Source organism: Caretta caretta, chromosome 1, assembly GCF_965140235.1.
Source record: "Caretta caretta isolate rCarCar2 chromosome 1, rCarCar1.hap1, whole genome shotgun sequence".
Lineage (NCBI taxonomy): Eukaryota > Metazoa > Chordata > Testudines > Cheloniidae > Caretta > Caretta caretta.
The window spans coordinates 210,894,395-210,906,906 of NC_134206.1; the positions used below are offsets into that span (position 1 = coordinate 210,894,395).

At 44.6% G+C, this 12,512-nt stretch overlaps 1 protein-coding gene across 1 annotated transcript; it reads left to right on the forward strand.

The window, feature by feature from the left end:
• The first annotated feature begins 588 nt into the window (after positions 1 to 588).
• Positions 589 to 10,543, forward strand: LOC142069064 (leukocyte cysteine proteinase inhibitor 1-like). The gene is made up of 4 exons (XM_075119397.1): positions 589 to 867; positions 2,463 to 2,562; positions 7,304 to 7,408; positions 10,303 to 10,543. Exons 1-4 carry the CDS (start codon positions 812 to 814, stop codon positions 10,435 to 10,437), a joined length of 396 nt encoding a protein of 131 aa, XP_074975498.1. The 5' UTR covers positions 589 to 811; the 3' UTR covers positions 10,438 to 10,543.
• The last annotated feature ends 1,969 nt before the right edge of the window (positions 10,544 to 12,512 follow it).

A 12,512-nucleotide genomic window follows, 5' to 3' on the forward strand; every position in this document is an offset into this window, starting at 1 on the left:
CCTGAATGGGCCCTTTCCTGCCAGCCATCTAGACTGAGCACCTTTTGCCCAGTGGGTGTTTCCCGGGGAAAACACATTTGTAACACAGATACATAGTCAATATTCCTAACTTCAGATACAAAAATGATACATGTATGCAAATAGGGTAATCATGTTCAGTAAATCATAACCTTTTCAATGCTATCTCACAACTGATCTTGCATAAAATACATCATAATTATGCCATAATCATATCATAATATCTCTATGAAGAGTATGGGGTGCAGTGTCACAAGGGGGAATAGCAGTAGCCTTATCCCTGATAAAAATGTGCAATCAACTGTTTTACATAAAATAGCTTAAACAAAACCATAATTTTGTCTACATGGGGTGTATTAGCTAATTTTACATAGTTAGATTTCTTTTAAGTTAGGCTGTATGTATTGCGTGTTTGGTATAAAACAATCCTGAACAACAAATATGAATGTGTGTGTGAATGGGTGATTTATCTATAAAATACGTAGTGAGGTGGAGTGGCCTCCCTCCCAGGCTGACAGGGAGGAACCACGCCCCACCCTCTCGTGTGTGGAGCCCGGCCGGGTCTGCCCCTCATGCTGGAAGCAGAGGGAGGGAACAGGAAGTATAAGAGGCAGGACCTCCAGCTAAGTTGAGCCAGAATCAGGGAAGGAGCTGGATGCCTCTGCTTTGCTGCTGGCCCCTGCACCAGGGACCGAGCTGTGCCAACCTCTGCCCGTGGAGCAGGACCCAGAGGAAGAGGAGCTGCTAAGACTGCCGTTGGCCAAGTACCCCGAGGAGCTGCTGGGACTGCTGGATGCCGTGTACCCAAAGGAGACTGAGGACCCAGGAGCAACAAAACCCTGCAAAGAGGTAGGGGTAGAAAGTAGCCCAGGTAAACTGGACATTAGTCCCGTTGTGTTGCTGAAACCACAGTCAGCATGTTTCCGCAGGATCCCCACTGACCCCGTGGCAGGATTCCCCACCACTAATAGGACCCTGGGCTGGGAGCTGGTGGAGTAGGGTGGGCCAGGGTCCCCCTATCCCCTGCTGCCAACCCTACCCATGGGGTGGTGCCTAACCACCTTAGGCCGGACGGCCTGTGTTTGTCTGCTGTCTGCCCCAGCCAGAGAACTGGGCCATCGACTGCTACTGCTCTGCCCCACCCAGAGGGCTTGAGCCTGACTGTGTTTGCTGTCTGTCCCAGTCAGGCAGGTGGGCTAAACACTGCCAGTTGCTCTGCCCCACCCCAAGAGGCCAGGGCCCTAGACTCTTTGCTGACACTTACCAAGCTAATCCCCCTCCTTTGGCATCAACTGCTAGGTGGCACAGCGAGGCGGTGTGGCCTCCCTCTGTGGCTACAGTTATTTTGAATGTGTGTTTTCAATGGTTTATCTGTCAAATAGGACACAAGTTGGCTTGAATAGATGCTGAATTGTTTTGGGAAATAGGGCAGAATAGGGGGTGGGCGGGTGTTGTGTTTGTGTGTTGTATGTTTTGCTAAAATATTCTTTTAAATTTATCTGTCCTTCAAAAACTTTACTAAAATTAAGAGGCCTCTGATAAAGTTTAAGCCAATAGGTGCTAATTTCCAATAAATATAAAAGGCTGTGAAGAAATATATTACTTTGAGTAAATGGAATAAGGGACATTCTTCTAAAGATTAGTAAGGAATTATGCAGAAAAAGAACACCTTATTCCTGGCCAAAAACTGAAAACAAAGATGACTAATTGCTAAACGTCCATAGGTTTTATAAAAATTTTGAGAGAGAAATTTCCCTGCATGCTCCTTTTGAAGTGTGGGTCATATTTCTGCAAATAAAAACTACAACACAGGGGTCGGGGGGAAGGGGATGGGGAGAGGTAAGGAGGCAGCATATATCAGCACTCTTATTTCTGTCCTTTAAAGAAATGGAAAATCTTTCCGCTTTGTAATGAAAAATAGAGAAATAAAATCATTACAATAAAAGGCCTACTGCCTTTGCCCATCTAAGAATACAGAGAAAACCACATTTTAAGTTAAACAGGAATTGCTGCAATGAAAACAAGGGAGAACGTGTGGTAGTTTTAAGGCTAACGTTGGGATATACTTGGGCATAGCTCAGTGTTTACAATCACTTCCCTAAGCACAAGAACAGTCACCCACCCATTACATGTGCTCAAACTGGTGATAAGTCCAGAAATTACCATCTCAGGCTGAACCAATCACCATAACTATGGGAGTTGGGTGTTATTTTTTTTCTGCTTTTCATGTGTTCACAGAGCATTTTACACATAGTGATATTTAAAGTGCTCTTTCCCTTACTATTAACAATACAAAAATTTTGCTTTTGTTTTGTGTTGTTCCTTTGTTCCCTTCTCTCCCCTCCTCAAACCTGATGATGGTAAACTCCACATATACAAATCACATGATTATGTGACTACGTAATATCAGATCTTTGACTATTCTCTGATTACATTTGCTCTAGATCTTCCTTGTCAAAGTTTTCCAGCATGTCATCAGAAAATACTGGAGAATGGTCGGAGGCCTTGCGTGCAACCCCACAAATCCAAGAAATTACTAACAAGGTGAGTGGCATGCAATGAAAGATAGACAACAGAAACAAATGTAACAAAAGTGTACGTCTTTAAAGCCAATTCTAGAGAGATTAGGGAATGAAGCTACAACTTACTTTAAAATCTAACATCCAGCACTGAAAATGGAAGCCCTCTTGATTGATTAGAAGCATGCAGTATGTGGCATGGAAAAATTGCTTCGAAAGGGACTGCACTAAGTCAAGTCCGTGAAATTCTTAGATTCGTATCTACCAAGGCCCGAAGGGACCATCTAGTCTGACCTCCTGTATAACACAGGCATAGAACTTTTCCATCTTTTAATCAATGTAATGTGTGCCATGTTAATTTTGTATCATTCTAGTTTTTTAATCAAAATGTCATGTGGTACCAGGTATAATGCCGTACAGAAGTCTAGGTCTATTACATAAACTCTATTACCCTTATCAACCAAATTTATAATCTCATCAAAAAAGGATATCAAGTTAGTCTGACAGAATCTATTTTCCATAAAGCCACGTTGATTGGCATTAAGTATATTATCCCCTTTTAATTCTTTATTAATCAAGTCCGTATCATCTGCTCCAATATCTTGCCTGAGATTGATGTCAGACTGGCAGGCTTATAGTGGTCTGGGTTATCACATTGATCCTTTTGAAATACTGGCACATTAGTTTTCTTCCAGTCTTCTGACCTTCTGCTTTCCAGTCTTCTGGGAGCGCTAGAGACATTCACAGCTGTGGTGCAGATAGCAATATATGAACGAAAAAGTCTTCACTGCCTAATAAACTACCAGTGCAGTTTCTCTGGTAGTAGCAGTGTAGTAGTCGTAGAAGCACCTGTGTAGACAGGGTTTTAGGTGTCATCAGGTGAGGCTGATCATAGGCATCTTAGGGAAAATTTTCAAAAGTGACTTAGTTGTAACAGATATGACACTAGCCAGGACTTACCTCCTGGAATTAAGTTGAAGTATTTTAGGCATTCATTGTATTAAAAATGCAAAAGTTTATGTACTATTGAGGGATTGTAAATAATTCCATGCGGGAGGGGAACAACAGCCCTCCAGGAACTAAGAACTGTGGGGGATGGATAGGCAAATTCACTCAGGTAGTAACACCTCCAGAGAGGTACCACCAGCTGGAGAGAAGCTTGCATTTACTGGTACAAACTGGATTCTCCACAGACCAACAGACAAAAAAAAGATTTTTGGATAAATAGCCTGAGTTTTAACTGACTCATGGCCTTTTTTCTGATCCAGCAAAGGGAACGGACCTTCCGTTCAAGTGGTGGGGCACAATCCTTGTGGAAGGACTTAACCTACCAGAGCCCTAGGGTGGAGCTAGAGTTACCTCTGGTGAACTTGCTAGCGAGTTTGTATGTTTTCATTGTGTTAATGTTTTACCTTAAGAATAAATATGCCTGCTTAGAAAGAGCTGTGTGATAACCTGTCACTGCTGGCACGCCACTGTTCATAGCCTGTGTAGAGAAAGCAGCACAGAGGCTGGTCTGTTTAGGCAGTCTGGCTTGCTGGAGATATGACAGGGTAGCTCAAGAAGCTGTGCAGCCTGAACATGCTGGTCAGGAGGGAGAGAGACATGGGCCTTTGCCTTTGCCCAAGGGAGGTGACGGTTGAGGAGCTGGGGGACTCGAATGGGTGCCCTTGGTGGACACAAGGGGGGACTGCAGGTGCAGTTGCTCTGAACTGTCACAGTTGGTACTTAGCCTTTGAAAAGGTCATTGATAATGTCACTGTCAATTCACTGATGAGCTCTAAACCTCCCTTCGCTTCAGCTATATGTTACAGTGGGAAACACTCCTTATTCCACATCATATTTTTGAAGTACTGGCACTGAACAAGTTTTAAAAATCCACAGCATTTAAAGTTGCTCCTATGCATAAACACATCTACCTAAATCTGCCTCCTGCAAAAAGGAGTCCTGCCTTTGCCAGCTGGCTGTTAGCTATCTCACACAACCAGCCCGTCAGCCACTCAGGCACCCTCCTCTGGGCTGTGCCAGCCCTTCCGTTGCCCTGCAGATTGACAAATAGATACACCCTAGCCCCTGAGTCCCTTCAAAGTGTCCCCCTGTGACATCCAGCCCCTGATCCCCAGATACCCACAGAAATTCCAGATCTTCCATTCCAAAAGGAACATTGGACCCCAGTTTTACCTTAGATTACTACTTGTGTAGCACACCCACCACTTGAGTTCACTTTCAATAAAACAAACAAACAAAATATTTAAGGAACAACAGATTCAAATAGACACAAGTGTTACTCCTGGGGAAATTGTGCACCAAAAAATTAAAAATTTTGCAACAAAGATTAAATTCTGCGCACAATATTTTAAAATTCTGCAAAATTCTGCACATTTTGTTTGTCAAAATAACACAATATAATCACACTAGTTTCAATTATTTTGGTCATTTATTTCAAAATGCCTGTCAGCAAGTATGTCTGTAACCATACAGACAACAAAAAGAATTCAGGAAATGTTTTTTGACAAATAGATTCCTTACTAGGCATATTAATACAGAACGCTGAGTAATAATTCATTTAAACTACAATAGAGAACCATATTTCCCGCACCCCTCAGAAGCAGTGCAAAGGCTTGGCGGAGTCAGGGGTAACAGAGGAGGTGAGGGAGAGGGAAGTAAATTGCTGGGAAGGAGGCTGGATGTGAACTTGGAGGGTTGTTGGGTATGGGTGGGAAAAGTATGGAATAGTTTTTTTGAGGGCTCGGGGAGGGATTGTTAGGGAGCTTCCCCATGCAGAGCCTGATTGACCCCTAGCCTCTCCCTTTCAGTCAGGCACATCTGCCCCTGTCCCCATGTAATCCTCCACCCACATGTGTCCTTGCACCCCCGTCCACACGTGTCCCTCCACCCCCACTCAGACATCCACTCCCCCCATCCCCATGTTGCCCTGCACCTCCTCCCTCTGTCCCTATGTGTCTGTGTGCCACCACCCAGCCACTCTCCTGTCCCTATGTGTCCCTGTACCCCTTCCCCTGTTCTCATGTGCCTCTGTGCCCCCACTCAGCCACCCCTGTCCCTATGTGTCCCTGCACCTCATCCCCATGTGTCTCTGTGACCCAATCAACCACCCCCTGTCCCTGTGCATCTCTGTGCCCCCATTCAGCCATCTTTTGTCCCTATGTAGCTCTGCAGCCCTACCCCATCAGGTGGCCCTGCACCTCCCTCCCACCTGTGGCCCTGTGCCTCCACTCCCATTCATCCCCTGCCCCAGTATGTCCTCCCCCAAGAGCCTTTATGAGCCCCTGTCTAACCCCTCGCCAGCAACCCATGCTGTCTGTCTCCCCGTAGCCACTATCTTCTGACCTGGCCTGACAGGTGCTGCAAAGAAGGCAGGCTCTTTCTCTTCCATAGCTGACTGGGAGCTGCTGCTGTGTTCTATCACCACAGCACCCTGTGGTGGGCTAAAGGAGAAACTGGAGAAGTTATCTTCTGCTGGGACCTGCTGCTGTTCTAGTGCCACAGCGCCCTCTGGTGGGCAAAAGGTGGAAGGGCAGCAATATTGCAGCAGCAGCTTTTTTCTTCGCAGAAAAAATTTAAAATATGCATGGCTCATTAATCATGCAGGCATGCAGTAGCGCAGAATTCCTCCAGGAATAAAGTGTGAGTGATGGAAACAATTGGTTCCATATAAAAGAAAATCTTAAAACACTTATTAATAGTTACCTTTCCTATTTAATAGAAAAAATTCTCACCACACAGTTCAGTCTTTTACAGCATTTGTTAGCCACAAAGACCCAGTCTTGCAGGAAGCTCCCCCACTCATCAAGGTGCTACCTCAGTGAATGGATGCAGAGTGTCTTTCTCCACCCTGTGATATACTGAATCAGTCTTCTGTTTTTATCCACAGACAGGGCGATCCACTCACTATCATATTGTTCCTTTTCACTTGCAACTGGTTTTGATGCTTAGTTTGTCTTTCATGATTTCCCATTGCTTTTCTGGGTTGGTGCCAAGGCAGACAATAATGCAATATATAATCGGCTAGCCCAAGACAGGTGAAAATTCCCTCCTGCTTGAATTGGCTATGACTGAGACATATTATTCTCTGGTGATTCACTTTCCCTCCAAAACCATAAGGGCATAATTTTCAATATAGCTAAATTAGTCCTTAAATATCACCCATGGAAACATCTCACAATGCTTATGGGTATTGATGTTACAAATTTTCAACAGGGACCTCACATGCTACACTTCATGGATAAATACCATGAAAGAAGTGTGTTAGGTGTAGTGAGTTTGTCAGGTCTGAGACAGGGGTTGCTTGTAAAGAACAGTGAACCCTTTGCCTGTTGGCACCAATGGGCCTCTGTGTCACAGTGACCTAGTGTCATGTGATGGCAAACTGGAGGTGGTGCCTCCTTTAAGAGGGAGCTGGGCCAGACAGACTCTGAGGACCAGTGGATGGATATGGGTTTTGGTGGGAGATGTTTGCAAAGAGCAGGAGCTTCAGGTGAGAGGTATTTCAGGAAAGGCCAGGCAGCAATCCTAGTTTTGACAGGGCTGTGAAGCCTGGCTGCAAGGAACTGTGGAGCCTAGCGAGTAAGGCTGGAAGATCTGAGTTGAGTTGAATTGTTTATTAATAAGCAAGGCCCAAAGAAAGCAAATGTTGTATGTAGGTCTATGTGCATTCTGAGAAGGGGAAACGGAGGCTGTAGACATATGATGAGAAGGGATATGATGACCCCATTACAACACCTAACCCTCTTTCTTTTTTATAGGTGAAGCCACAGCTGGAAGAAAAAGTACATAAGGAATATCCAGTCTTTGTAGCTGTAATATGTAGACAGCTGACCCTGTGTGGTGGAACACACTACCTCATTAAGGTGACTAATCAATGTAGGATGGAAGAAGTGGGGGATTTTGTCAAGTGTTCTCGTTGAAGAACGTAGGGGTCATTTATCCAGTTCTTTTTTAAACCCTGTTATAGTCCTAGCCTTCACAACCTCCTCATGCAAGGAGTTCCACAGGTTGACTGTGCGCTGAGTGAAGAAGAACTTCCTTTTATTTGTTTTAAACCTGCTGCTCATTAATTTCATTTGGTGGCCCCCAGTTCTTATATTATGGGAACAAGTAAATAACTTTTCCTTATTCACTTTCTCTATACCACTCATGATTTTATATACCTCTATCATATCCCCCCTTAGTCTCTTTTCCAAGATGAAAAGTCCTAGCCTCTTTAATCTCTCCTCATATGGGACCCGTTCCAAACCCCTAATCATTTTAGTTGCCCTTCTCTGAACCTTTTCTAATGCCAGTATATCTTTTTTGAGATGAGGAGACCACATCTGTGTGCAGTATTCAAGATGTGGGCGAACCATGGATTTATAAGGGCGTTAAGATATTCTCCGTCTTATTCTCTATCCCTTTTAAAATGATTCCTAACATCCCGTTTGCTTTTTTGACTGCCGCTGCACACTGCATGGATGTCTTCAGAGAACTATCCACGATAACTCCAAGATCTTTTTCCCGATTAGTTGTAGTTAAGTTAGCCCCCATCATATTGTATGTATAGTTGGGGTTATTTTTTCCAACGTGCAAAGTTTCCCACTGGATTGTCAATGAGGGCAGTTGCTTGAAGGACTTGGATAGAGAGGTTTTCTATGGTATCTGGGCATTTCAGTGCCTAAATTCTAGGCACCAAGTAACCTTGTGGAATTCACAAACCCTGAATTAGGTGTTCAGGTTCCCTACAGAATGGATGGGGAAAGCTAGGTACCTAAGACTGGGATTCACAAAAATCTGCTCACTGACTGAGGAGCTGCCTAAGTTAGCCAACAGGAAATACTGAGGAAAGGGCTTTGTGTCCTAAATCATAGAATATCAGGGTTGGAAGGGACCTCAGGAGGTCATCTAGTCCAACCCCCTGCTCAATGCAGGGCCAGTCCCCAACTAAATCATCCCAGCCAGAGCTTTGCCAAGCCTGACCTTAAAAGCCTCAAAGGAAGGAGATTTCACCACCTGCCTAGGTAACATATTCCAGTGCTTCACCACCCTCCGAGTGAAAAAGTTTTTCCTAATATCCAACCTAAACCTCCCCCACTGCAACTTGAGACCATTACTCCTTGTGTCATCCACTACCACTGAGAGCAGTTTAGATCCATCCTCTTTGGAACCCCCTTTCAGGTAGTTGAAAGCAGCTATCAAATCCCCCCTCATTCTTCTCTTCTGCGGACAAAACAATCCCAGTTCCCTCAGCCTCTCCTCATAAGTCATGTGTTCCAGTCCCCTAATCATTTTTGTTGCCCTCCGCTGGACTCTTTCCAATTTTTCCACATCCTTCTTGCAGTGTGGGGCCCAAAACTGGACACAGTACTCCAGATGAGGCCTCACCAATGTCAAATAGAGGGGAAAGATCACGTCCCTTGATCTGCTGCCAACGCCCCTACTTATACATCCCAAAATGCCATTAGGCTTCTTGGCAACAAGGGCACACTGTTGACTCATATCCAGCTTCTCGTCCACTGTAACCCCTAGGTCCTCTTCTGCAGAACTGCTGCTTAGCCATTCGGTCCCTAGTCTGTAGTGGTGCATGGGATTCTTCCGTCCTAAGTGCAGGACTCTGCTCTTGTCCTTGTTGAACCTCATCAGATTTCTTTTGGCCCAATCCTCTAATTTGTCTAGGGCCCTCTGTATCCTATCCCTACCCTCCAGCCTATCTACCACTCCTCCCAGTTTAGTGTCATCTGCAAACTTGCTGAGGATGCAATCCATGCCACCCTCCAGATCATTAATGAAGCTATTGAACAAAAACGGCCCCAGGACCAACCCTTGGGGCACTCCGCTTGATACCGGCTGCCAACTAGACATGGAGCCATTGATCACTACCCGTTGAGCCCAACAATCTAGCCAGCTTTCTATCCACCAGTCATCCGGGCCTTGATTTCCACTCTGATGGTGGTTTGCTTTGGGTATGGTCGTTAGCTCGGCAAAGATCCAACAAAAATTCCAAACACATCTTCAGCCCTTTCTGTAAACTTAAATAGACCCTTAGACCTTGGAAAGTCCAACAGGAGGATTTCTTCCCACTACATGCCTCTTTTGTGGCTTTAGTCAACTGACTTCTTGTACAGAGGCTGATGAAAAGTCTCCTTTTTTCCAACTTTCTTTGCCCTTTCTGAGAGTCTTTGAAAACTGCTATGGCCTTCTTACAGCAAAAAAGGGGTTAATTCTTTCACAGCCGGACTAGGCATGGGATCCGAGTGAAATCAATGAGAGAGTTTCCCATTGGAAAAACTGATGGAAAACTTTTGGGTTTAACCATCAGATTTTCTGAAGGCAAACTCACATTGACTTCACTCAGATCCCCACAGTTATGTGCAAAAAGCAGAAGATGAAGGAGTTGAGTGGGAAGGATATTTTTTGGGTATAAAGACTTTGGCCTAAATTCAGTCCAGGCATAAATAGGTGCAACTGCCAGAGCAACTAATGGAAGTGGCATTTGTGAATACCAATGGAATTTAGCCTTGTGAATGTGGAATAAAATTTCTACTTCCACTGATCATCAGGGACACACTACCATGGACAAAAAGGCCTGTCTCTGCTCACACATGTGGTATGAAATGGGACAGTCTCTATAGCTTTAGGGTATTGAAGGATAGTGGGTGTGATTTAGTTCTTATTTTGTAACTATTCAAAAGTTCAGCACTGCATCTCCCCAAAACATCCTTTCACTGGAATCTGCTTAGTCCATGGTTGTCCCATTCTCCTTGTCTTTCAGGTCTCCATCAGCGACAGCACCGATGAGTGTGTACACTTGTACGTGGTACAAACCTTAACTCGTGACCCACTGGAGCCAGAACTCATCAAGTATCAGCTGAAAAAAAAAATAGCTGATCCACTGGAGCCATTTTGATTTGAGAGGCTTTGGATGGGCTCTTCTGTTTCTCTTTCTGCAGACTCCCAGCTCATACCGCCAGTGCCAAGACATGAATGAAAATAAAATTAATCTGATTTTGAAATTTATGTTTGTGTTTCCATGTTGCATGTAACAGAAGGGTATATTCATTCCAGCAGTAACTGCTGCTAACTTACGATGAGCCTGTAAGGAAATGTGCTGGATCTACCCAAATACCAACGGTTCAGCACCACATTTCCCCAAAACATGCCTCCATTAGAAGCTGCTTAGTCCATGAGCTTGACTGTCCCACTCTCCTGCTTTGATGCTTTCTACTAATACTAACCTAGAGAACTAGAAGAATTCTTCCGCCAACTCTGCCTTAAGTAAATCTTTCACAACTACCACATATCCACTGCAATCATAAGAAAAAAGTCATCTAACTGGACACCGCACAGCGGAGAAAACCACACAATGGATCATTACATTGGTTGCTTCAGGGGAAAAAAATCAACTGTGAAATCCTCAGACATGCATGACATCTACCGCAGTCTCTCTACTGCTCAGGGGATAGTCCCTAAAATCCAAGCACCAGATAGTGATCAAACCAGTAGACAAAGGGTGGCACTACTGTAGTTCCTAATTGCCATAACTGTGTCAACAAGACAAACAGATGAGTCTCTGACACCACCTACTATAAAGAGCTAAAAACCACACCCCACACCATAAGTCAGACAGGAATTTAAAGACACTGTCAAATCTTTCCCCAAACAGCTCCAAGAAAAGCGCTATAATGTCATCCCCCACAAACCCTCCCCACAGAACTTCTATCTGCCTCCCAAGATACCCAAACAGGGGAACCCAGGCAGACCTATCGTATCTGGCCCTGGCACTCTCACTCAAGCAAATTCAAGATTCTCAGAAACCATCCTCAATCCGCTCACCACCGCAAGTTTCCTCCAAGACACTACCAAGTTCCTCCAGAAACTCTGCAACATTAACAACCTCCCCCAGAACACCATCCTTGCCACCATGGATGTCAACTCCCTATGCACCAGCACCCCCTCACCATGATGGCATCACTGCCTGCCTCAAATACTTACAGAATAATGTAAAGCTCTAAGAAATGTACCCAACACATATAGCCAAACTCATCCATTTTACCCTCACCCACAGCAACCTCATATTTAACAACAAACACTGTCCAAACCATGGGAATAGCCACAGGTACTACGATGGCTCCCCAATATGCCAGCATCTTCATGGGCCACCTTGAGGAAGAAGTTCTGGAAAAATACACCCTAAAACCAATGACATTTTCATCCTCTTGATGGATGACCTAAACTCCCTCACAGATTTCCACCATAACTTCAACAGCTACAACCCATCCAGGAAACTCTCTCTAGAACACTGCCACACCAGCATCAATTGCATTGTCCAGGCAGTTAGCTTCAACTATGGAACACGAGACACAGTTATAGACGAGAAACCCTCAGATCACCACACTTATCTCCACAGATCCAGCAACCACCCAGACATACCAAGAAATCTGATCTACAGCCAGGCACTCAGATACCACAGAATATGCTCTGTAAAGGAAGTCTGGGATACACACCTAAACATTCTTAACACCCCCTCCACTAAACAAGGACACAACACCAGAGATGTAGATCACATCATGGAAAGGGACACCCAAATACCCAGGGAGAACCTGTTTCAATACAGAAAACAAAATAACTCACTGACCACACACCCCTAGTTGTTGTCACCAATCATCCCACCTTGGAAACCATACATGGGGTATCAAACAATTACAGCCAATAATTGATATAAATCTTTCCTGATCCCCCTTCTGGCCTTCAAACAACTGCCCCAACCTCATCATCAGAACCAAGCTGCCCCCACACCAATACCACACCCTGCCGGAAAAACAGATGTAAAACCTGCAGACACAGCTCCACTGTTGCAATGATCAATACCACCCACAACACACCTTTTAAGACTCATAGGTCCTACACATTCCTATCACAGCATGTGGTGTATCTCATCCAGTGCATTAAATGTGCCAACAACAATGTGGGTGAAAATAGACA

What these genes read in the sequence shown, in the direction of transcription:
- LOC142069064 (XM_075119397.1), top strand. Translation starts at nt 812, where the DNA reads ATGCCGTGTACCCAAAGGAGACTGAGGACCCAGGAGCAACAAAACCCT. An exon ending in CAACAAAACCCTGCAAAGAG is followed by an intron (nt 868 to 2,462) that starts GTAGGGGTAGAA and finishes CATTTGCTCTAG; the next exon opens with ATCTTCCTTGTCAAAGTTTT. An exon ending in GAACACACTACCTCATTAAG is followed by an intron (nt 7,409 to 10,302) that starts GTGACTAATCAA and finishes CTTGTCTTTCAG; the next exon opens with GTCTCCATCAGCGACAGCAC.